Below are 24,742 nucleotides of genomic sequence, written 5' to 3'. Positions count from 1 at the left end.
CTACGAATGAGTAAAGTTATGGATGAATTTCTTCTGAATCGTGAGAGTATTATGTGATTTTCAAAAAGAATTTTAATACATGTTTATTATACAGTTCCTTTAAGATCAGGCATACAGCATAATAAAAACAAGCATTTTTTGTCCTCAGGGGAAGAGATGCCTTGACACATCAAGAAATCCTGTCCAAAAAAAGAGTGCTCCGTTGCTCAGAGGTTTTTTGTTTTTGCGTAATAGTGGGAAAAAACAGTACTTCCTTTTCTCAGCAACATTATTAGCCAAATGCAAGTTTTTGCACAAATAATCCTTTTAATTTGCATGAAAGACATATATACCTAAAAAGGGGGGGACTGCACAAAAAATGATGGTTTTGAATGATTTTCTTTTAGATGGAATTTGTGAAATACAAAAAATACAGAAAAGTTACAATTTCACTTAATGGATGGAACATTTTTATTTTCCTCAATGAGAATTAAGCCAGAGAAGATTCACATTCCTACAGAATAGTTCCTACTTTTATCCTCACAAATACTCAGTGATGTAGTTTAGTATGGCAGAAAAAAGGGAATGAGAGACTGGTTTATTACAGTTCATGGTTCACTAAGATTTTACCCACATCTGCCCAATTATATTCCAGCATTCTAGATGCTACATCACAATGATTTGTGTTTTAGGGAAGCATTTGTGCTTTGCAAGGGTTGGCTGGATAGCTCAGTGAGTTAGGTTTCTGGCTGTAAAGCCAGAGCTTGGGAGGAGAGATGGGCATGAAGCAAAAAACGAATTGGAAAATTTATTGAAAATTGCTAATTTGTTGCTAATTCAGCTGATTCAGCTTGTTTTAAAAGGTTTTTTTAAAAAAATTGAGAGGCAGCCAGTCAGGAGCTGGCTGGGCTGCATTTTATTTTAATTTTCAAAGACAGCCCAGTGGCTGTCTCAAACAAATAAATAAATAAGAGGGAGGGAGGGAGGGAGGGAGAGAAAGCCCACCCGCCTTAGCTGGGCCCACCTCTCAGCTGAGACCTGGGTGCATGTGCAGTGGCAGCCAGCCTGTGGGAGCCAGCCACACTGCCTTCCACAATGGCAGCTGTGACAGAGGAGGCAGCAGTGGCAGCAAAAGGTAGGGAAGCAATGGGGGGCAGTGGGAAGGGGGCAGGGACAGTGGGTGTCTCCAGGAGCCTTGGGGGCCCTTTTATAGGGCTGACAAACTGATGAACCAACAAACTGATTAGTAGTTCATCAGGAAAAAATTCAGAAATTCATAGTTCATGAACTTTGACTAACCACAAAAGAAGACAAACTGCCATTTTGCTGGTTCATGCCCATCTCTAGTTGGAAGTTCAGTTCCCCACTGGGCATCCCAGAAGAGCCAGGCTATGTGGTCTTGGGCAAGCTGCACAGCCCCAGGGCAGCCCCAGAAGAGCCACTTCTGAGTACTCTCTGTCTGGAAAACTCTGAAAAGGGTCACCATAAGTCAGAATTTACTTGATGGCACACAACTGTTTGTTTGTTTGTTGTTGTAGTACTGTGCTTAGTGATTTCCACAGTTGATGATAAAGCTCTTTATTTAGAGTGCACTACCTCAGAACATACAGACACAAAACACATCAGAAATTTTCAGCCGTCATTTGTAATTTCCAAGACCTGACTATGTACAATTGAGTCTTGGAGCAAATTATGAAGCAACAGAGCACAGAAGATATCATTATGAACAAGAACTTTACTTTTACTTTTTACTTTTATTGAATTTATACCCCACCCCTCTAGACAAAGTCTACACGGTGTAAGACCATGCTACATCCCTGGTTGCCCACAACTCATCTTTTCTTGTTGGAGAAGAGAAGAGTAAGATGAGAGGACTTTAAATATTATGCCAAAGGATCCACCTGGAGAATGCCTTTCCAGTAGAGTCCCTTAGAGAAAGAAATGGGAAAGGCATGCTCCAATCTGCCTCAAAATGTCCCGCACCAAGTGTTTAAAAAGGCAAATATTAAAACAGCAGGTTTGTGCTTCTAAATAGTATTTTTCATATTAAGACCCAAGGTCTGATTGACCTTTAGCTACTCCCATTTGATATGCTGTGTCTGACTCTACAGACTATGGAAAGAGAAGGAAAAATTGCTATATAAAGTCCTGTCATTGGTTGGGAAGGGGGAGGCAGGAATTTTTTTTTAGTCCCTTTCAATATCTTACTCAAACAAAGGTGTTATTTACACATACACCTTTTTACGTTCCTTTGAATTTCATTTGGACACACGTGAGCTGCTTGCCATCGTTCTGAGCTCTGTCTCCTTTTATACTCCATTTCTTTATAAATTATACATCCATGTGCCTTGTTGATGATCAGCAACCATCTTACAGCCCGCACAGTGTTGTGCAATAGGGCTGGCAGCAGTACGTGCTGGGCTCTTGGTAGCTTTGAAAAGCATGTTTACTTTGCGTTGGGACAAATAACTACCCTGCAATTTCTGTGCACATCAACACAGAACAGGGAAAGTGAGAGAACATAAGTTCTTACCTTGGGATGTATTAGTAGTAAAGATAAGCCTGAAGTTTTGAATAGCTTTATGAAAAGAAGAAACCTAGAGATTCTCAGGTTTGAATCTGAATTATTAAGATACTTTGCTTGGCTTTCAACAACTGGTCACAGTGTCACAGTACCATAGTTTTAGAACAGCTGATGGACATATAACACTGTGACCTTCATGTCCAATCTCAGTGTATGCCAGGTGTTGCTCTGATGTAGAGTTTCATACTTTTCTTCTAGCCAACATTGCTACCTTTGCTTTTTGTATATTTCTATGTAATCTCATTTTATGGCACTCAGGTTTGGGCAAGAAAAGTTCCCAGTGATTTTGCCATGGTCTAAGCCAGGATTTGCCCCCAGCTCTGGCTCATTTCCATGTCCTTTATTTTGACCCTGTGAGGTTGCTATTCCAGCTTTAATAATAAATGTAGTGAACTGAGATTGCAGCTATATATCTGAGAGGAGTTTTATGGAACTCAAGGACTTACTTCTGAGTAGGCATGTATAGGATTGTAGTGTAAGGAGATCTCCCCCATGCAGTTATGGGGCTTTAACATAAAGTCCTTCAGAGGATGCTGGAGTTTTCTTAGTGGTTGACCACATGCATTGATATAGCTTCAGCAGCCATGTGTTCTGTCATTATGAATTCCTTTCAGCCTGAACAGCGTGAGAACGTGGGCAGGAGTTTTGGAAGTGTGAGGACAACAATATGTGCACTTGACCCTTCCTCATCATGGCTAATTAAGGAGGTGGACAAGCCGAACTAATGGAGCAGGTGATAAATGCTTCCCTCAGAAGCAGAGTTATAAAACTGTAGTACTTAGACTTCTGCTTTAAAAGCCCTGTCTGGATCCCACCATCCTAGATAATTAGTGCCTTTTGTCTAATACTGTTGGTTTGGGTGTTTGAATGCAGTTTTAAGATTTCCTGGATAAGGCGTATGTTCTTATTATCTCTTTCTGTCTTTTAGACATTTTTGAATTTTGGTTGTGGGTTTTTTGGGCTCTTTGGCTGCGTTCTGAAGGTTGTTCTTCCTGACGTTTTGCCAGTCTCTGTGGCCGGCATCTTCAGAGGACTGGAGTAGGAAATCTGTCCATGTTCTGTTGCTGTTTGTTGAGCATGGACAGAGTTCCTACTCCAGTCCTCTGAAGATGCTGGCCACAGAGACTGGCAAAACGTCAGGAAGAACAACCTTCAGAACACAGCCAAAGAGCCCGAAAAACACACAACAACCATCAGATCCCGGTCGTGAAAGCCTTCAAGAATACATTTTTGAATTTTGTTTCATTACAGCTACCAGAATTCACCAGGAATTTTCCCAGCTGGAGTTGTGATAGCATTAGCCAAAAGAATCCAAGTTCTCAATGCCCTTTCAATATGCCCACTTGTTCCTTCACAAAGTTCTCTCTGCAGCGATGACCATTACACATGGAAAAATACATGGTTGGGGATTTCTAAGCTCCATGGGAATTGTAAAGGAATAAAGGCCTGGTAGGTTTTTGAGAGATACTCTCTTTGTTGTTTAGTCGTTAAGTTGTGTCCAGCTCTTCATGACCCCATGGGCCAGAGCATGCCAGGCCCTCCTGTCTTCCACTCCCTCCTTGAGTTTGGTCAAATTCCTGTTGGTAGCTTCAATGACACTGTCCAGCCATCTTGTCCTCTGTCCTCCCCTTCTCCTCTTGCCTTCACACTTTCCCAACATCAGGGCCTTTTCTAGAGAGTTTTCTCTTCTCATGAGATGGCCAAAATATTGGTGCCTCAACTTCAGGATCTGTCCTTCCAGTGAGCACTCAGGGTTGATTTCCTTCAAAATGTTTAGGTTTGTTCTCCTTATAGTCCAAGGGACTCTCAGGAGTCTCCTCCAGTATCACAATTCAAAAGCATCAATTCTTCGGTGGTCAGCCTTCTTTATGGTCCAGCTCTCACTTCCATACATTGCTACTGGAAAAACCATAGCTTTGACTATGCGGACCTTTGTTGGCAAGATGATGTCTCTGCTTTTTAAGATGCTGTCTAAGTTTGTCATCACTTTCCTCTCAAGAAGCAATTGTCTTTTAATTTCGTGGCTGCTCTCCCAATCTGCAGTGATCATGGAGCCCAAGAAAGTAAAGTTTGTCACTGCCTCCTTATCTCCCCCTTCTATTTGCCAGGAGGTGATGGGTCCAGTGGCCATGATCTTGGTTTTTTTCATGTTGAACTTCAGACCATTTTTGTGCTCTCCTCTTTCACCCTCATTAAGAGGATGGATACCCTCTATAGAGCTAAATAAGACTGCAGAATGGATAGGTAGAATATGTCTCTCAAGAATATTGCTCTACTCTAAACTCTCTTTATCTAGAAAACAATCACATCAGGGAGAAAGATTTTAGCACAGAAATTTCCTGGCTTTCTGTTTGCAGGGATGTGTTTAAACAGAGGCAGACTTCATAAAGGAATCTCATACACACTAGGGTTGGATATGGGTTTCCTGATCTGATCTGAAGGCCAGTTTTGGGCTTTGTAATGTATCTTGGTTTAGTCCAGAATGATCTCTGCCCCATGAAATCCAGTTTGTCCCCTAGATCTGAATTTAATGGTATGCATTCAGTTAACATGTATTAGAATACCGAATAGCTATAACTTTCATAGTTTTTCACTGATGAGCACTCAGTTTGGAGACATGATATAACCAAAATTAATTCATTAATTATGTGTTGTCAGGTCAATTCTAATGGGTGGTGACCTTTGCCAGGGTTTCCTAGGTATAAAATACTTAGAAGTGCTTTACCATTTTCTTCTCCTGGGGATTGTCTGGACTGGACTGCTTGCCCAAGGCTACACAGGCTGCCTGCTCTGCTGAGACACACAGTGGAGAACTCTGAGATCCTCTGGGTATTCCAACTCTCTGAGCTATCCACTTGATACAACCTAAAGAGAAGTGTAAATTCTGACAAATTTGGGGCTTCAGATGTTTGCATTTGAGGCACCTTTATTATTATTTTTAAAGGCAGAAGCAATTTGAGTACCATTTGATTTGATTTGTGTTCCAGATACAAAGTCATTTACCAGTTTGTTTAGCTTTGCCACAGAAATGAATCTGTCCATTACACCTCACACAAATCACCCCGAATCAAGCCAATTTCGTTTGTAATTTGCGATTTGTCAAATTTGTTGCATAGCCCCAGTTCTCACCCTTCTGCAGTGTCCAATGCCCCTTAGCACTCTTCTGCTTCCCATTTCTGTGTGTAAACTAAATCTGAGAAGGACTGGAGAGCTTATGGGATGGGTTGAGAGAGACGTCCTCTACTCCATCACTGTTTTTGCCCAATCTGTTTGTTGTGCAGAAAAGACATCCTCCTTCACCCCTTTGCAAAGCAGCACAGAGGGAAGGAAGCTGTTTCTTTGTATAGAATTCATAATAGGCTGCTTCTCGGGGGAACTGCCACTTTAGAAGTGGGAAAGTGAGGGTTTCTTTTAATTACTCCCCTTCCCCAAAGAACAGAATTGCATTTGACTACAGATTAAGGACATATTTTTAAATGTTATTAACTAGGTTGAGAACGAATGATGCTGGATCAAAACAATGACTTGGTTTGTCAGATATAGTGACCAGTCATCTCCCCACAGGAAACCCAGCAACAGGACATGAGCGCTGTTGCACTTGCTGTCTCGTGTTCCCTAGCAACTGATAATACAGAGTCACAGTCTCTCTGATACTGGAAGTGATATATTGCCATCTTGGCTAGTGGCCATTGATGGTCCTGACCTCCATGGATTTATTTGTCTAATCTCCTTTTAAAGCCATCGGAGTTGGCAGCCATCTGCCATCAGTTAGATATGAGGGGAAGGAGCTACGACTGAGGCGAGAAGGTGTTGAAGAGAAATTGCTTGAAGAGTGAGACATCTGTGCTCTTCTAAGGCACTATCTTGACACAGTGGTCAGAATCCTATTAGAGTTCCTGAGACTGATGTGATTGGCCATGGCTAATTGCAGCTAATTAACAAGGTGCTAGAGTGTGACTTGGTTGCATGCCTGGCTGTGCACTCAATGGGCAACTGAAATGTCACCCTGCACTTCAGCAATTAGCTTCAATTAGCACTAGCAAGTTAGGGAAACACTAGTAGGATTCCAAACGTAATTAAATTTTGCAGAGGAAAGGATCTCTGCTATGCAGGAGTTCAAAGCCAAAGCTACAGATCTTGTGGATTTGGAATCTGAAATATTAAATGGCTAACTGATGGAGATAGCTTCTCAGAGTGATCATTGCTGCCTTTCCAGAGCAGCCCAAGAGCAGCCAATTTAAAGAGGTTTCATATCTGTTCTCTTAAAGGGAAGCACTGGTCATTTTCAGAAACCATCTTGATTCTTGGTTAGCTATTTGGAATTCTTACAAGATCTTTGGCTCTTTCAGTCTGCTTCTGTGTGATCCAGGGAGGCAGTGGTGAAGGAAGAGATCAACAAAAATTCCTTCTCCATGTATTTTTTTTCAATTTATGTTTTCTTGTTCTATTGTTCACTAGGCAGTGGGTTGTTGACTAAGCAAAGCTGGGGTTGTTGGAGGACTTAAGCAGGAGGGTGCAATCACATTCATCTCCTGTTCCTGGCTTTCCTATCAGAATCTGGTTGACGTTTCCAAGAACAGAATTTTGAACTACGTAGGTCTTCCTTTTGATCCACCAGAGCTCTTTGGTTCTATAGTCTTCTTGTTCCATCCTATATGGATCTGATTCCCCCCCCCCGAACTTTTCATAGACCACTAATACATGATTGTTTCTATGGGCTGCAATCAGTGACTTTACTTCAATCCATGGAACTCAATGGAATTTAAGCAGCATAATTGTAAACAGCTTAAGGCATGACTAGAGAATATGCGGCCCTCAAAAGGTTATCAGATTTTGGTTCCAATCATCCCTCACCATTGTCTTTGTTTGTTAGGGATGATAGGACTTACAGTCTAGCAACATTTGAAAGGCCACAGGTTCCTTGTGTCCAGCCTTGTTCATATTATAGTAGTAGTGGCAGCCAACGCTACTGGACTTTCAATTTCTTTTCACAGCCTTTGATTTTTTTTAAAATAATGAATGGTTGCATATCTTCTACCCAAAACCCTTATTCAGACCCAGGATCAAAGGAAACAGCCTTTGAGTCAGTCATACCACAGGTTCATCTCAATCAATATTGTCTTAAATGACTGTACACAGCTTTCCAGCGTTTGAGATGGGAGTCAGAATGTGGTTTACTTCTGAGCTGCAGCACTTCCCCTCCTTTCAATCTGCAGTAGAAGGATATTGGTTCACTAATGATATCTGTGATATCTGTTACAATGTCACTAAGGTTTCTACAGACTTATGGCTGACCTGATTGCTCATTATAATTGGAAACTGAGTGGTGGAAAGTCCCAGTGTAGCTACATCAGAGTTTGGAAAAGTTATTTCTTCCATTAGGTCTCCCAGAATGCTCCAGTCAACATCAATATTGGACATGCTGACTGGTAGATTCTGCAAGCTGTAGTCCAAAGAAGTAATTTATAAAAGTTTTGATCTAAACAGTGATCAGACTGAAACTAAGGACTGGCAGTACATCCTGGGGTCTAGGGATTATGGGAGCAACAACTCTCCCAAATCTCATTGTTTCAGGTGGCGTATGCTTGCGGTACCACTGTACCTCATATTGTGCCTCTCAAGTTGTGGTAGTTACTGTACTTCTAAAAATGCTTTGGAACAGGGCTTATTTTCAGCAGATACAATTTAGTGCTATGATATACTGATTTTTCCCCTGCCAGAATGCCTTCCATTCTGGAACAGAAGTTTTATTGTCATTTGTGTATAATCCTTCTAGATGGAAAGGCATAACTGCTGTTTCTATAAAATAAGGGGGAAATTGGTACATTTTCAAATAACTGGCTACAGGTTGTAGCAATACCTGTAAGGTCTGGGATCAGAGAAGTAAAATGGCACTTTCACCATTGTAAAAATTAGTGCAAGATGACTAGAATAGATATTGAGTCAAGTTCACCAGTTGGTTAGTTGGCTTTGTTGGGTCCCTCCCCTTCCTGTACTCAAAAATGGTGAATTAAAATCCATTAAAGAGTGTTGGGGAGAAATAAGGAGCAGTCTAAGAAAGGAAATAAAAATTTCAGTCCATGGGTAACTCATGACTGAAATTTTTGTGTTGTACACCCTTGTTCAGTAAAGGAGTTTAACCTAGTGCATCTGAGGAGGATTTACACTATAACATCCATATATGTGCTGCAGGAAGGGTCTCTCAACACATTATCATGAAACCTTCTGTTTCCTTTTATCCCATATGACTTAGGGTGGGAATATTGGAATTTCACCACCAGTAAGGAGCCAGCAGGACTATGGGGTATGAGAGGAACTTACAGATACTTCACCCTTGTCAAATATGGGGAATAGAAATATGGGTTTGGAGAGGTGTCCTCTTCCATTACACAAAGTTGGGCTAAAGATCTTTCTTGTATGACTACATGAAATGGGACTTTGCTGTTCATGAAGGTGCCAGGGATCTTGAAAGATGACAGCCCTTGATGTCTTAGACTGTTTTCTGCATCAGCCCCGTAAGATGATCTCAGGGTCTACTCAACAGATTCTTGAAGGTGTTGCTGGGAGCCTTATTTTGAGTTAATTTCTGAAAGCATTTTGAGAAAAAGTGATTAATGATTTACAATTTATGCCTCATAAGGATTGCTGTGTAAAATCTGTACTGGCAAAACTTCAGAATCCTGTGTTACTGAAAAATTGATGTTTTTTCTTAATGGCATGAGCCGTCATGAGCAATTTTGTATTTTACATGTGCTAAAGCTGGCACTCTAATCATTTACTTCCTGGCCTCCGTGTTCCTTCTTTATTTTTTTTTTCATGAGATCCTGGGTGATTCTTTTGTTTGTACAGCTCAGCATATCAGTCTTCTTTGCTAGCACAGTCTTCTTCAACCTGTTGCCTACCCAGAGTGTATAACTATAACTCTTATCATCTCACACGGGCCAGGGTTATGGGAGTTGTAGTCCCATATACTGTAGCATGAACCATCAGATTGAGGAAGGCTGTATTAGGCTCTCTTACCTTGTTGCAGTAGAGATCTGTGCTTGAAAATTGAGATCATTCATCCCTGTGCATGAGTCATGCAGAGCAACAGACTACAGTCACACACTTTCGGGAATTGCTGAATTCTATTCAGCTATTTGCTCCACAAATTCTATTTTGCATCTGACTCCTGCTGGCAAGCCTTGGGGTTCTTGTAAAATGTAAAAGTAAAGGCCAGATGCCAGAAATATACTCATGTGGCTCCACTTTTTAAAGCTTCTACAGCAGGTTTTTTTGGTTACAAAAGTTCTAAACATACTTGCAAACATGTCCATTAACTTCAATGGACATACTTCTGAATAGAGGTGTTTAGGACTGAGTTGTTTCTTTGCCTTTAAGCTGTTGATGGACGCTAGGCTGCTTTAACTCAACTTTCTGCACATTCACCAAATAAGTGTCATTTTGGTACCAGTTGTTTGATCACCAGTGGTTCACAAAACAGTGCTTTTGAAATAGAAGAGACTAAATTTTTTCACAATAAAAATGGATAAAATTTAAAAAAAACAATTTCTAAACTGTTTTCTGCCCCCTTTAATTATGAAGCACCGTGAGGTGTTATAATAATGATAGAATATCTAACGCTGTGATCCTATACATACTTGCCTGGGAGTACTGTCCATTGAACTCAGTGCAGTTTACTTCTGAATAGATGCTCACAGATTTGTGGTATAAGGGTATTATGACTAATCTCTAAAAGAAGAATGAAAAAAAGAGAGATTAATAAATACAAAGAACAAATTTTTCAGTGCAATGGAAAGAAAGCTTAACTTGTTTTCTTGCTTTTCTTTTTATAGAGAACACCTGTCCCCAGCGCCGAAGCATTCCGATGGTTCTTTTAAGCAGTAGTATATCTTATTTTCAAGGCAGCCTGAAGTGAATGGCAAGCTAAAGTCTTGTTTTAAGAAAATGCTTAGTCCACCACTGAAGAATATATTCAGATATTATTTTCGTTTATGTATAGGGGTTTCCTCAAAATAATAATAAAAAAGACAACAAATTATGAAATAGAGTGGTCTCCAGGTAAGATGGGAGAAAAAGCTGTGGAGAACTTAAATTTGTGATAAAAGTACAACTTCCCCCTCCCCACTCCAATGAAATGCCTGAACATAAGACAGATCTGTTGCCATTCCTTCCCTGTCATTCTCACAGTCTGGTGTCCTCTGAATGTTATGCCCTCTCCATGCCTCACAGTTTGCTGTCTTATGTTTTCATGCTGTTCAGACGACTCTCCTCCAGTTCCTTCACTGCCACCCTTCCCCCAAATGACCCGGTTGCATTATTTGCAAGTGGCTGCTTTCTGAATGACTGTCTTTAGCTTTCTTATTTAAAGGCCCTCTGAATAAGCAAACATGCCACAAAAGAGAAGACTTAACCATTTTGTGAGGGCCACTCTCTTATCAGGAGACCACCATATCTGAGACCCTGGGGATTTGGCCACTTCACTCATATTTGGTATACCAATTATTTCTTTGATGTAATTTAGCTATTTCTAGTGAAGTTGTTGTCTATTTTTCAAAGTGGCTGTAAAAAAAAAAATTTGGGTAAACCCCTGCTATAAAATAATGTATCTTTACAAAGTACCATATCTATACTTCATTTTCCAATATATGTGTTTCAGTACTGTAAACTGTACAGATAGCAGCTTGTATTTTGTGTGTTTAGACACAAGGAGACAATCACGTCTAAGCGTCTATGGAGATTAACTGTTTGTACTCAATGGTGTGGTTCTGCAAATTAAATCTGGAGCAATAAATCCAAGCTTTAAGTATCATTTTTACCAAGTGTCCAGTCACAGTGGTGGCAATAGCAGCACTAAGTTTTGTTTAACCCCTTTTAAAAAACAAAACAAAACATGCACCCTTTTGTTGATACCCAATGCAAATAAAAAAAGATAATGATGCATCCATCTGATAATCTCAGACCATACTCTTATATGAAAGGGAAGACATATTACTGGAAAATGTAATCTCTTTGAGTACTAACTATATTAAAGTAGCTACAATATACTTGCACTGCTTTGGAAAGAGCTTTACAAAATGGGATCCTCCAAAGTTTGTACTGTCAGTTGCCTGGCTTTGTACTGCTTTACAAAATAGAGGTTATATGGACACAGTGGCTGAAATCCTATTGCTTAGCATAAGAAGTTGCACTATGTTAACCTGATTTGAATCAACTGAATTTATAGAGGGCTTGACTCAACAAACCCCCACTGACTTAATGAGCATATTTTAGTACAGTTTAGTACTTGAAGCAACAGGATTTCAGCCAGAGCATCAGCTTTACAGAGAGTTGCATCAAAGTTTTTCTTCAGATACAAAATGAACCAGGGTGCAGAAGGCCAGAGATACAATAATCATTAAATATGTTGGTTCCTGCTGAAAGTTGCTTTATAGATCTTTCAACAGAGAGTTGGGTGTAGGAGTGGGGAGACATTTTATAAAGTGTTGAAACTTGTTCCCCCCCCCCAAATGTGCAGCATTTAGTTCTTAGACTCATTCGTAAATTTAGATTGAGGTGGGTCTATTCTGCAGTCTTCTCTGCAGCTCACAGAAGTTTGGATATCTTTTAGGTGTTTACAAATGTTAGCACTTTTAATAAAGTTGAAAACTGAATTATTTTCCTCTGTCCAATTTCCCTATAATAATCCTAATGGTAGACATTGGAGTTCTTCAAGATGATGTTTCAGCTGTTTTTATAAGGCACCCATTGTGCTCCCGGGTGTGTGCTAAATAGTTCCCAAATAAAACAAGAGAAAGGAAGAGAGTGAATGTTCAGACTTGTCCAGATTATTCTGACACTGTAGCCATCTTGTCAAAATTAATGCTTCATGTGATTTTTTTTAAGGAAATAAAAGAACCATTCAACTAGTAAGTGACTGTAGCTGGACTGTCTGAGCCGTTCCAACCCCTATGTGGCCAGCAGGGCATTCCTCCTCCATCCTTTGATTCATACATTTCAGAACAATCGGTTGAAACAAAATGGGGTTTATTTAACTTGGAACGGGGTGAACAACCATTAGATCCATACACAGTCCTGGTTCCTTGGCCTTCAGTCCCAGTACTGGTCCAAGGTCTCTTAACTCAGTCTCTTGCCCTCTGGTTCCATTCACCAAGAAGGAATCAGTCCTCACCACTGGACTCTTTGGTAAGAAAGTATGTGAAGGCCAGGATCTGGGGTTTCCTTGCCTTCAGACCACTCCTACTAGTGAAGGTAGGTGTGCCAGCAATGAGGACAAGGACAGGAAGACCTTCGCTTTGAAGGACCATGCCAACCCCTTTTCCTGAAGTTCTTCTCCCCAGTGTTCTCCTGGCAATCAGTGCTCTTGCTGTCTGTTTTTTGCTCCAGCATTAACTCTTGTGTGAGGATAGGTTCTCCCACTTGCCTTACAACCTGCTTCTCATGTTCACCCTGGTGTGACAGGTGGTAAGGAGGCTTGAAGTGTTTGTGGTTTTTTTTCCCTTTCTTCATTGGGGACCCTTAACTGGACCCGAACCATTCTTTGGGGTCTTCTTTATAAATGTAGTACTGTTCCCCTAGAGGTCCTGGCTCCCACAAGAATCTTCTGACCAGTAGGTCCTGGGCCAGTACTCCTGGGTTTCTCCATTCCTTGGGATCTTCTCATCCTCCCAGCCTCCAAGGGCACCTGGCTCTGCCACTCCTGGTTCTCCAGGATCACCTTGCCTTTTCCACTCCCAGTCCCCCAGAGACACCTTACCCTTCCTATCTGGGACCTGCCTCTGGGTCTTTTCCCCATGGGTTTCACTGGGGGCTCCTCCTCCTCCTTAGGCTCTTTCTCCCTCCCTAGGGTTGGTCTGACACCCTGCTTCCTCTTTCCTAGGTGCCTCTTTTTTATTCTTCCCTCTAGTGACAGGGCAGCACTTATATTTGCCCCTGGGCAAATGACTGCTCCCTCTCTCATACAAGATGCCCTTCAATCCCCAGGACTGACATAGCCAAGTAGGCCTCTGTTTGTGTCCCATTTCCCTGCAACTAGCATGTGGCGCCATATTCTTCCTCTGCTTCTTACGTGGGAGATCATGTTGTCAGATAACTGTAACACTGAGTGGATTGTACAGGTCCTGGACAATCCGTGGACAATTGATAGGGGCACCTTCCTCACAGACAGAGGGGGGCAGAAGATGAAGAGCAGAGAGGTGTTTATGAGTGGTTATAGCCAAAAGTGTACTGAAGGTGGCTTGAATCCAAATTTGAGAGAGAATCTTGAAAATGTCTTGCCAATAATTATGTCTTATCTTTTCTCAAAAGAATACAATTGCCCACTGAAAACACGCTGGTAGTCAGTTACATTTTACAAACCAGAAGTTAGCTTTATGTGATTCTCAGTGGTTATAGTGAGAATGGGTTTTGCAGTTTTTCTGCTTGGCACAGTTTGCACCTCTCTGTAATCCCATCTTTGAAAGATGCATACATAATACTGTACCATTGATAGAATAGATATCCCCCCCCATCTACACTTGTAGCTGACGAATATGGATACCTGGAAACCTCTGGAAAACTAATTTTAAAGCAACAGTGTGTAATCCTGGGAACACATTTAGTCCTTTCACTGGAACTCCTTGAGGTTTTTTCCTTCCGATTCATGCCCCAGTCAAATGTTACAACGGGGAGGAGGGGGGAAGGACACCGATAATTTTGCATTTATAAGAAAAACATTTTAAGGTATACTAAAGTGGGTGTTTTCCATTATGTATTCTTAGTGATTAATTACCAATGTGATATACTGTACGGGATAGAATATCGTACTGGGACTCTGGAGACCTCAGTTCAGATCCCTTCACAGCCATGGAAACTCACTGGGTGACAATGATAAACCATTCCTTGAACATCTCACATATCTTAAAAGTCCTACTGCATATGTTGGAAGCGATTTTATGGCACTTAATAATTCTTAGTGAAGAAATGCGTCATCACATCATACATAATTCTTCTTACAGAATTCTCTTGTGCAGATGACAAACAGCAGTAGAATGACTCCATTTCACAGCCTTTTGGTTTCAGAACATCATCCAAATTTGTTTGTTTTCTTTATTTTCATTTACATGTTGGAGACTTGAAAAGCATTAGGCATTTTGGACAGCAGTAGTGTTAAGCTTTAAGGTTAGCTGCAAAGGTCATCACTATTAACCATTTCCCCTCTCTGACATGTTTTCAACTCTCTTTAAAACCAAGATTTTTGTCACTAGATGTTCAATTTTTTGGTATCTGTTTTGTGACAAGATAACCTCTGAAAATAACATTTGTAAGGTAACACCAGAAGGATATAAATTGGCTCCCTCTCACTGTTTGCCAAATCCAGACAGGTAATCTATAGAAAGCGAAGCCTACTTAAGTCTCCCAGAAAGCAGAGGAATTTAAATGTTTTAAGGCTGCAGACCTAAGGGTGAAGAGACAACTAGGAATGCTCTGATCTCAGAAGCTGTGCTTAATCCATAGCCAAGCGAAGTTCTTGGCAACAGTTTGGAAATATAGGAAGAGATGATTTTGAGTTCTTTTCTCACCCTTTTGAGGCTTGAAGATTTTCCTTTCAGAAAACCTTGGAGAGGAGTGAGACCCACTATGAAACAGACTGTTTTTTCCTTCGTAAGATGAATATGCTTCAGGGTTGAGAGGGCTTTAAATGTCCTGCATCCATGTCGTCTCTCCCCACTCACACCCAACACACCCAGTTTTTCCTTTTTCTGAGGAAAGCACTGCAGAAACCTCTACAGTATAGTAGAGAGAGGAGACCCAAGACTGGTTGTCATCCTCCAGTGTCAGGACATTGTAGAATACCTCAGCATCTGGTTCATCTATGGCCTCAGGGACATGTTACCAAGACTACAGCATTGTATACTAAGAGATGCTCTTAAAACACATCCATTCTTAAGAGATACGTGGACTAAGTTTTTCTGTTATTTTTTTCTTCTTCCACTTCTCAAGTTTGTAGCCTCTGGAAAACTTCCTGTGAAGTTTTCTACTGGAAAACATGGAAATGTTGATTGTTTTGGACTACAACTGCCACAACCCCTCACCCTGTTGGCTGGGGAATTGTGGGAGTTTTTGTCGGGAAATTTTCTAAATTCTGCAACTCTGCAATCTTCATGTCAACAGTAGCAATAAAAAAGGCTAATTGTAGTACATGAAGAATGAAAGAATCATCTTGTGACCAAGTTGAAGATTTCTGCCTCTGAGATAAATTATACCTTGTTGATTGGTTCACGTGTGTGTGACTCAATATGTGAAGGCTTTGGGAAAAGCAAATAACCATCAAGCAAACAGGTAAGAGATTGTTATCAATTTGGTCTGTCTAGGGTAAAGTAATCAGGAAGCATGTGGTAGAATGGAAACAGAATCAAGCTTATACAATGTAGATAGGCTAATAGGTTATAAACCAGTTTAGCTGTTACCTAGTCATGAGCTCTGTTCACTCTGGCATCACATCCATAACTGCAGAAAAATAAACCTATGCTCCATTCTCAGTATACAAGGTGGAGATCACAAGCTTCTGTTCTTTAGAATCTGTGTCTTTCGGATATCCATGGGATATCTACATCCATAGGATATCTTAACTCACATTGATTCTCCTAAAACATTGCCTGAGATTTTTGTTTCCCAAAGTGACTTCCAGACATGATCTAAAAGATGTGTCCCAGCATTTCTTATGACCTCATAGTGAAACTTGGAAAGCTTTTATTTTTGACAAGCAATTGCACTTGGACCACATACATTATGTCCTTCCCATTGGCATTTTGTGGGTGAAGTCATTGGCACAGGAAATGTTGGAAAACCAGGCGGTGCAATCAGAGGGCTGTCTTGTCAAGGTTCTGTCCTAAAGTTTTCGCATGGGAAAAATATAACTTCCTTTCTTGGGGATCCTTTCTGAATGTCTGGTTATGTGCCATTATGGTTGATCCCTTTAATGTTCCCATACCGTCAGTGTTGAGCAATGGAAATGTGCATGGCCTTTTGCATTCTAGGATTAAAAATAAATAAACAAAATGATAATTGATCATCCGTACTGTATATTTTTGAAGCCTTACTTGCCCATTGTAGCTATTTTGGGAGGAATTTTGTGATGGTTATTAACAAAAGCAGGCACAGAAGAATTCAGTCTCAGCTGCATTAGATGTACAGTGATTCATAGCAATGTACTTACTGTCTAATACCCTGATGTTGCACGTGTCAATGTGGTTTAATTTTTGAGTTTCCGTTTTTGTTTCATTCATTTGACTTATTTTCAAAAAAAACCTGATGAATTTGTGTATTGTAAGTGTGATGTTTTACATGTCAAATCCAAATTGTTAAAAATACCAACTCTGATCATTATTATTAAAAAAGAGAACATGACTATATTTGTTTTGATTCCTGCATTTTAAAAAAAGAATTAGTATAACTCTACACCAGTGATTCTTAACCTTTGTTACTCAGGTGTTTTTGAACTGTAACTCCCAGAAACCCCAGCAAGCACAGCTGATGGTGAAGGCTTCTAGGAGTTGCAGTCCAAAAACATCTGAGTAACAAAGGTTAAGAGCCAGTGCTCTACACCAGTGGTCCCCAACCTTGAGCCTCCAGATGTTCTTGGACTACAACTCCCAGAAGCCTTCACCACCACCTCTGCTGGCCAGGATTTCTGGGAGTTGAAGTCCAAGAACATCTGAAAGCCCAAGGTTGGAGACCACTGCTCTACACTACCAAAAAAGGTCTTCGTTTCACTGACAAAATATTTGTATGATATAGTGCATATATTCAGAGTGTTTTGGTTATGGGCATTTTCAAGAAAGAAAATCTGTTTTCTGGCCTTTTTTCATCCTTTTCTCCTCTGTTAGTTTTCAAATTATTTGCAACATAGATTATTGTTAGGGTTTGGAATTCCACTTGTGTTTCCAGAACCCCCTTAAAAGCTGCAATCCTATAGACACTTCCCTGGAGTAAGATATACTGAATACAACAGAGCTTACTGGTTTCTCCATGGACCAGTGGATGTAATTGCAGAAACAGCTGCTCAGTTGAAAAGAATGGGGAAAGAATGTGTGCTTTGTGCAAGCTTGGGACACAATAGGATCGATTTGATTTTTTTTTTTAAAGGGCAGTAAGTATGCCAGACTGAATACAATATTTTTAAAGCACACCCCAGAAAAAAAATGTGCAATTATAAGTTTGCAAGTGAAGCATGTGTAGGGATTAATAATAGCCAACTCTGTAAGAGAACAAGAAATATTCCCTTTTGTTCAGAACCCCCCGGTATGCAAAGTCATACAATTAACACTAAAGAATATGAAGTCTTTAAACTAGCTATGTCTGTAATCAAATAATGGGGAAAAATGAAGAAGAAGAAGAAGAAGAAAGTAATTAAATGAACATACCATCCAGGGTCGAATACATCCCGCAAAAAACAGTGGTAGGTCTTTGATCATGGTTGGATGCATGGTGATATCAAACAGTTGGTTCTCATGTAACAGCTAAATGTTTCAGATTTTGTTTTTATTAAATGTGGCAGTTTCACAGTGGGATCTGCTGATTCCTGGCATAGAAGAGACAGCTCCAATGTGAGAAAGTATTCTACTTTTACAATTGAAAGGAGCTGGGCTTACTCCCCCACCCACCCTCAAAACATGGGCCACAGAAATGTACTCCTTTCACACTGTTCTCCTATTTCTGAACTGTGCAGTTATCTATTAAATTTTCTAATAGATCTTTGTGTAAAGTGTATGTATGCCTGTGTAATAATGGGAAAAAAACAGTTTTGGAAAATGGTGTGTTTATTTGAAATCACTTATGGGGCATGTACAAAACTGTATAAACCCATTCAACTTGCCCAGTAAAGTTGTTTTTTTGTGATATTTCTGTGTTGTTGAATAAAGGAATTTAGTACTCTAAAGATCTTTTTTTCCACGAACAGATTTTGTTTGAGGGCTCTTAAATAATAAAGCTTATTATCCTTGATAACAGCCATACAAAATAACCAAAAAGGTTCAAATTCTTAATTCATATTTATTCCAATAAAAGCAATGCAGTTTTGGTACGATATATGTATAATGTTTTTGTTTTTATTAGCATTGAATGGAAGTTTATTGAATGGTGTATGTGTCAGATCCATTATAAATGCTATTGTAGAAACAGGCATCTCATACGTGATATACGTAAATCATAGGATAATAATAATAATAAAAACACTTCTGTCCCAGAAGCTGAAATCAGGGGTCATAAAAATGGACATACAATAAATTCCACAATACCTATGTGGCCTGTTTAGATGTTTGAGAGCTGATATCTATTAAAGTTATCTATGAAGGGATAGGCAGAGAACAATAACATTTTGTTCCACACAGTCACAACATCAAGTGATACTGCCTTTCAGGTGAAATTGCCATTTTGCTATTTACTTTAAATATTTCAGATGACAAACCTGCTTCAATACTGACATAAGCACTTGAACCACATTTTATGACTTCTTAGTACAAAGTCCTCTTCACTAGATGTCTTATAAATTCAAGGAAGTGGGGAAAACAGGTTCCTTTACCTTGTAAATCCACATAGTGGTTACCAACACCTGGAACAACTTCAAACTTCTTAAAGTTCCTGGCCAAAATCCAACACAGCATTAAGTGAACGTAAGCATGTTGATGTCAACGAGCTTGGGTGTGTTTGACTTTGTGCTGAGCTGTGGCTATTGAACCCAGAATCCAGTGAGAACACATGCTTTAGTGAGACTAGAAATTCAAGGTTTTTTTTTCTTACTCACTATATGACCACAACCCAACTTTGGTTTATATCTCTCTTTCTGAATCTACCATGGGGAAGATATTCAAATTATCATCAACAGAAGTACAGCAATTATTTTGTGCACTCTTTACTAGTAATGTTTTCAGGGGTTATGGAGAGAAATAGCAGAGTATCAGGATTGGAACCCAGATTTTTATTTTACATCCCACCTGTCTTAACACAGGAAAACAGACAGCATTCTAGATGAAATCCTGTAGTTTCACATCGTAAATTGCTGCTAGACCAGGTCAATTGAATAAATGGAATTTATGGAGAAGCTGATTCACCAAATCTGCACTGATTCAATAGTTCTGCTCTAGTTGCAACTGTTGTAGACTTGAATTTCATTGTGGGGTTTTCATTAATGTCACGTTTTGTCTTCTGTCTTGCATTTTGCTTATGAACTGATTGGCACTCCCCCTTGTGAGAAAAATACAAATGCAAATCTCATCACAGTAGAATGAAGGAACACCCACCCACCTCTGCCCACATTGTTCACAAAATAAAATATGCCTCCCTGAAACTTCCCATGACTGATACCTAAACTGAAACATTTCAAAAATGCTACAAAACAACCCACATGTCTTTCTACCAATAAAATCTAACCAAGTTGTATGTAGCATGGAAAACCATCCCTTCCTTATGGAATTTCACATATGTTATTTTGGGATAATGTATGTGTTGTTGGAATGATGAATCATCTAGCCATATATCCCATTTGGAGATGCCAGCCAGAAGCAAAATAATCCCTCATCTGATTTCCCCCACAATAACTACAGAAACAGACTCGGGGGGGGGGGGTCTTTGTCATCTTCCAGATGGCACTTCCATGGCATCCTGGGATACAGACCAGAACTAAAGATCCATCATATGGGTTTATAACCAAGTGGAACCAAGTGGAATCAGTACACCGAAGGGCCGTGATTTTTAATCTTTGGCTGTAATTCCATCTCATACACATCTGAAGGACAGCAACAGTTCAGTCACTCAGAAGGAGTAGTACATGGAATAATGGGTTCAGTTAGGTAAATTGGTGACCCAGAATTCCTATTTTGTAGCCTGCCCCTCATCATTCCCCTATAGCCAGAACTTTCTCAGTTGCCTTCACTTAATTATTAGTGCTTGCTGCCAACTCCAAACAGCTTTCACCACTGTATCATGGACAAAGTATTGCTTCTTACACACAAATCCTAGGGGGAAAATACATGTTTTATTACAATTCCCAGACTAGGACAACCAACCAGCAGCAAAAGAAAAAAAAAGAAAAGAAAAAAGAAGAATTAAGTTTTCTAAGCTCTGGTTATATATCACACCAGTAGTAACTGGGAATTGATTATTATTGCAGATCCTGCTGGATTCTTTCTCTCTTCCTCCTTTCTCAGGTCCATTATGTTAAAATGTTGGTTGCAGCCCATAACATCTGCACTAAACCCCACAAGCATTCCCACATCAAAAAGATGAATGAGGTGAGGAACAGAGAGAAATTCTCCATTTGCCAGAGTAACAGCTGGACATTGCTGAGCCCTGTGTCCAAGAAGGGGCAAGGACCCAGGAAGGACTAAAGTGGCAACTTCAAAGCAGTCTGATTTAGTGGTTACTCTTCAACTGGTCCTCAGGAGATTGGAGTTCTAGTCTACACTAAGCTACGATGTTCACTGAATGACTCTGGGCCAGTTACCCCTTTTAAGCCTGACCTATCTCCTAGGAATCTTGTAAGTATTAAAGTGGGGAATAGCCGAGCCCACTACTTAAGCTTACTGGAGTGTCATGCCCCACCTGCATCAGTCATCCTCAGAAAGGAAGAGGATATGTTACAGCTGGAGGAGGCACTGAAGAGGAGGAACTTGGCACCCCAAGGGAATTTTAAGGAAGAAGGGCCGAGGTTCGTTCTGCTGCTGATGTGTTGGATGATTAACAGGACCTGAAAAATGTGAGGCCCATTTGCCTGCGAGAAAGGGGGGGGCTTGGAAGGTTTGAGCAGGAGCAGTATCAACTTGAGAGCTAACTGGAAACAGCTGGATGTCTGGGAAAGGCATGCAGAGAGTTCTGTCAGTTAGTTTGTAGGAGAAAACACATTAGCAAGCTCTCATTGGTGTTTATCTTTGTCTTGCCTGAACTCCTAAGAAAGATTCATAAACTGGAATATCTGATGAACTGCTTCTGCCTTCACTTGCAATTTAAGGTAAGAAATTACTTGCACTGGACTTTTGAACTTGACGCTGACCGCCACTCTTTTGGAACTGGACTGTCTTGCGGACCCAACCCAGTACTTGCTTTACACAAACATAGCATGAAGGAAAGGTAGGATATAAACTTCAGAGGTGCAACTTGCATTCCGTTCTTCATGGGGCAGAGGGTGGGATGGGGCAGCTGTGTGCTATACAGCCTACCCTGCACTCCCTAAACAAGCTTATCGACATCTGACTTGATGAAAGATGCTCTTCTATCACCATCATGGAATTTTTAATTCAATGACTACTCCAGTTGGCCTTCATATTTGGAATGAAAGGGACTCCATCTTATTATTCAGCTGAGACAGAATGTGGTTTTAGGCTGGTACTGGGGCACATTTCTGCCTTTGTAAATGTTGGAAGTTCTCACTGGATGTTCACAGATATTGAGAGTGTAATGGGTTGCCAGTGAAACCCAGCAAAGTATAACAAAATGGCTGCCATCAACTTATCATCCATTTGCAGGTGACAAATTAAGGGTGGCCATTTCTGGGACCAAGATCCAGGCATTCAAATGGTTTTGGGGAAGGGAGAGGGCTTAGTATAGCACTGTGGGGAACTCAGAACCTTCACCAAACATACCTTTCCAAACTATATTTGTGCTGTACAAATCAATTGGATCTCATTACCAATTGCAAGGTCTTCAGAGACATCATGGATGGTGATATGGACATGTAGTTAAGTTTGACCCCAACATCTCTACTGGGATGAATATAAGAAATTCTTCAGACACGGTTGTTCATATGAGACTGACCTCTTCCAGCTAAGAACATGGATGCTTCCAGGTGAGACTTTTGTAAAACAATCAATTTGTCTCATTTCTGGAAATTTAGGAGGTGATGGCAGGGCTCTAGACGTCATTTGTTTATAATTCTTCTGACTCCTCTGAACACATCCACACTTATCTGATTTTAGAGGCTCAACAGGGCCAGGCTACTTGCAATAACCATGCACCACCATATAGAAAGAGGATGAAAGAAGATAGCAATGTGTATTAAAATTGCATAAATATTGTATGCTGTCTTATGGTGAAAGCTGGTTAGCACCTTGAAAGGAAATTAACAGTGAATCCTGAGGATCTCCAGGCAGGGCTAGGAAACAATGCTGCCTGAATTCCTGGAGAGATGCTACCAGTATGAATTGGCATTATTGGGTTAAAGGGACCCCTGATCTGACTCATTATTAAACAGATTTATGTATTCCTCAACTTTGCTTCCCCTGTGTCATGTTCCTGTCTGACCCTTGGTTGTTTCACCAAGCAAAGGCCCAAGCTATGTGTTGTTCAGCTGCCATCAGTTGATTATATCAACTTTGTTCACTATTAATGACAGAGGTCCAGACAATGTATCATTTAAGAACCAAGTAGAAATTGTTTATTGTTACAGGTGATTAACAGTCCAGTCAATGTCATTAATCAGTAACTTTTTTCTTTCTCTAAACTATTATTATTACACTCTATTAGTTTATGTATATTATTTTTATTTTTGCACTATATATGATTATGTTTTTGTTTTAATTTGATTGTTTTATTTTAAGTTACATTTTTTCTTTCTCCTCTTCTTTCTTTTGTTTTTTCCCTCCCCCCCCTCTTCCTTTTTTCTCTTGGTCATGGAATGGAAGGCCTGCCCTTCCAGCGAGGAGCCCCAAAACATCTCGGTGGTCACGGGTAGGGGGAGATATGGCGGTGGCGCCATCCCTGCTCGTGTTAGCAGAACAATGGACAGATGCTTAAAACCTGTTCACTGTTCTGAGATGGTGTCCAACCCCCAGTATCGAGGTAGCCAGTCCAGTCAGCCTTCCACTCTGTGCCTGATGTTGTTGAATGCCAGGTCTTTATCCAACAAGGCCCAAGTAATTTACGATCTTATCTTGGAGCAGGATGCAGACCTGGCTTGCATAACCAAAACATGGATTGGCGGAGAGGGGGGTCCTCCCCTAGCACTCATCTGTCTGCCCGGTTATGCTGTCCAACACCAAGGTAGACTGGAGGGTTGGGGGGGAGTTGCCATTGTTTATAAATCCAGCTTGGGGGTCGCTAGGTGCTCCTCAGTGGTAAAACCGGGTCTTGAGGCTCTCCACGTGTCGATAGGGGCCAGGGATGGTATTGGGATCTTGCTGGGTTACCGTGCTCTCCGCGACCCAGCCAGTTCCCTACCGGAGCTGGTAGACTTTGTCTCCGTGGCACTGTTGGTTTCCCCGAAGCTACTGGTTTTGGGGGACTTCAACATGCATGTGGGGGCAGAGACTTCCGGGCCAGCTCTAGAGTTCTTGGAGACCATGGCCTTCTTGAACATGTCCCAACATGTCAATGGCCCCACCCACATAGGTGGCCACACACTTGACCTGGTTTTTTCCACTAATGGGAGCGAGAGTGGTCCGATGGTGACTGACCTTGAGTCAGTACCCTTGTCATGGTCGGACCATCACCTAATAAAATGCACCCTCAAAATGGCTCTCCCCCCTCGCAGGGAGCAGGGACCTATTGTTATGGCCCGCCCTCGAAGGCTACTGGATCCGGTTGGATTCCAGGATGCCATGAGAGGTGTTACGGCTGACCTGGCTGGCGCTCCTGTCGAGGCTCTGGTTGACGACTGGTTCTCAGCCACGGCTAGGGCCGCAGACATGATCGCTCCTAAACACCCTCTCCGCCGTAGAGACCGCCCGGCGCCCTGGTTTAACCAGGATCTCCGGGCGTTGAAGCGGGTCAGGAGACAGCTAGAGCGCAAATGGAGAAAGGACCCGACGGATTTTAATTGGATAGCTGTTAAGGTCGCTACTAACCTTTACCTGGCTAAGGTAAAGGCTGCCAGTCGAGCATACTTCGCTAACCAGATAAGCGAAGCATCCAACCAGCAGGCAAAGTTATTCCGTATAGTACGCAACCTATCCAGAGTTGGTCTGAGTGATGGGCCTCCCCCTAGTTTCTCACCAGACCAATTTGCAGCATTTTTTAAATCAAAAGTGGAGGCCATCCATCAGGACCTCTCTCCTTTTTTGAACACAGTGAGTCAAGCAGAGATGTCCAGCGCTCCGTCTTGCCCGGTGATTCTTGACTCCTTTCAGACGGTCACGCCTGACTCTGTGGCCAGAGTGCTTGATCGCTGCCGTGCCACCATCTCCTCCTTGGACCCTTGCCCGGCCTGGC

General features: G+C 41.1%; 1 protein-coding gene and 1 long non-coding RNA gene across 2 annotated transcripts in view; one reads left to right on the top strand and one right to left on the bottom strand.

The window, feature by feature from the left end:
• CXXC4 (CXXC finger protein 4) overlaps nucleotides 1–18,482 on the top strand; it is a 66,316-nt gene extending 47,834 nt beyond the window's left edge. Inside the window, exon 3 of the mRNA XM_073001843.2 lies at nucleotides 10,399–18,482. Coding sequence (XP_072857944.2) covers nucleotides 10,399–10,443 — 45 coding nt within the window. The 3' untranslated portion in view covers nucleotides 10,444–18,482. The remainder of the gene's footprint in view (nucleotides 1–10,398) is intronic.
• The window catches only part of LOC144589597 (uncharacterized), a 109,879-nt gene that overhangs the window by 15,082 nt on the left and 70,055 nt on the right, over nucleotides 1–24,742 (bottom strand). The window lies entirely within an intron of this gene.

This window comes from Pogona vitticeps, chromosome 5 (assembly GCF_051106095.1).
Source record: "Pogona vitticeps strain Pit_001003342236 chromosome 5, PviZW2.1, whole genome shotgun sequence".
Classification (NCBI taxonomy): Eukaryota; Metazoa; Chordata; class Lepidosauria; order Squamata; family Agamidae; genus Pogona; species Pogona vitticeps.
The sequence above is the reverse complement of the archived record's forward strand: the minus strand, read 5'-3'. Positions and strand labels throughout refer to the sequence as shown.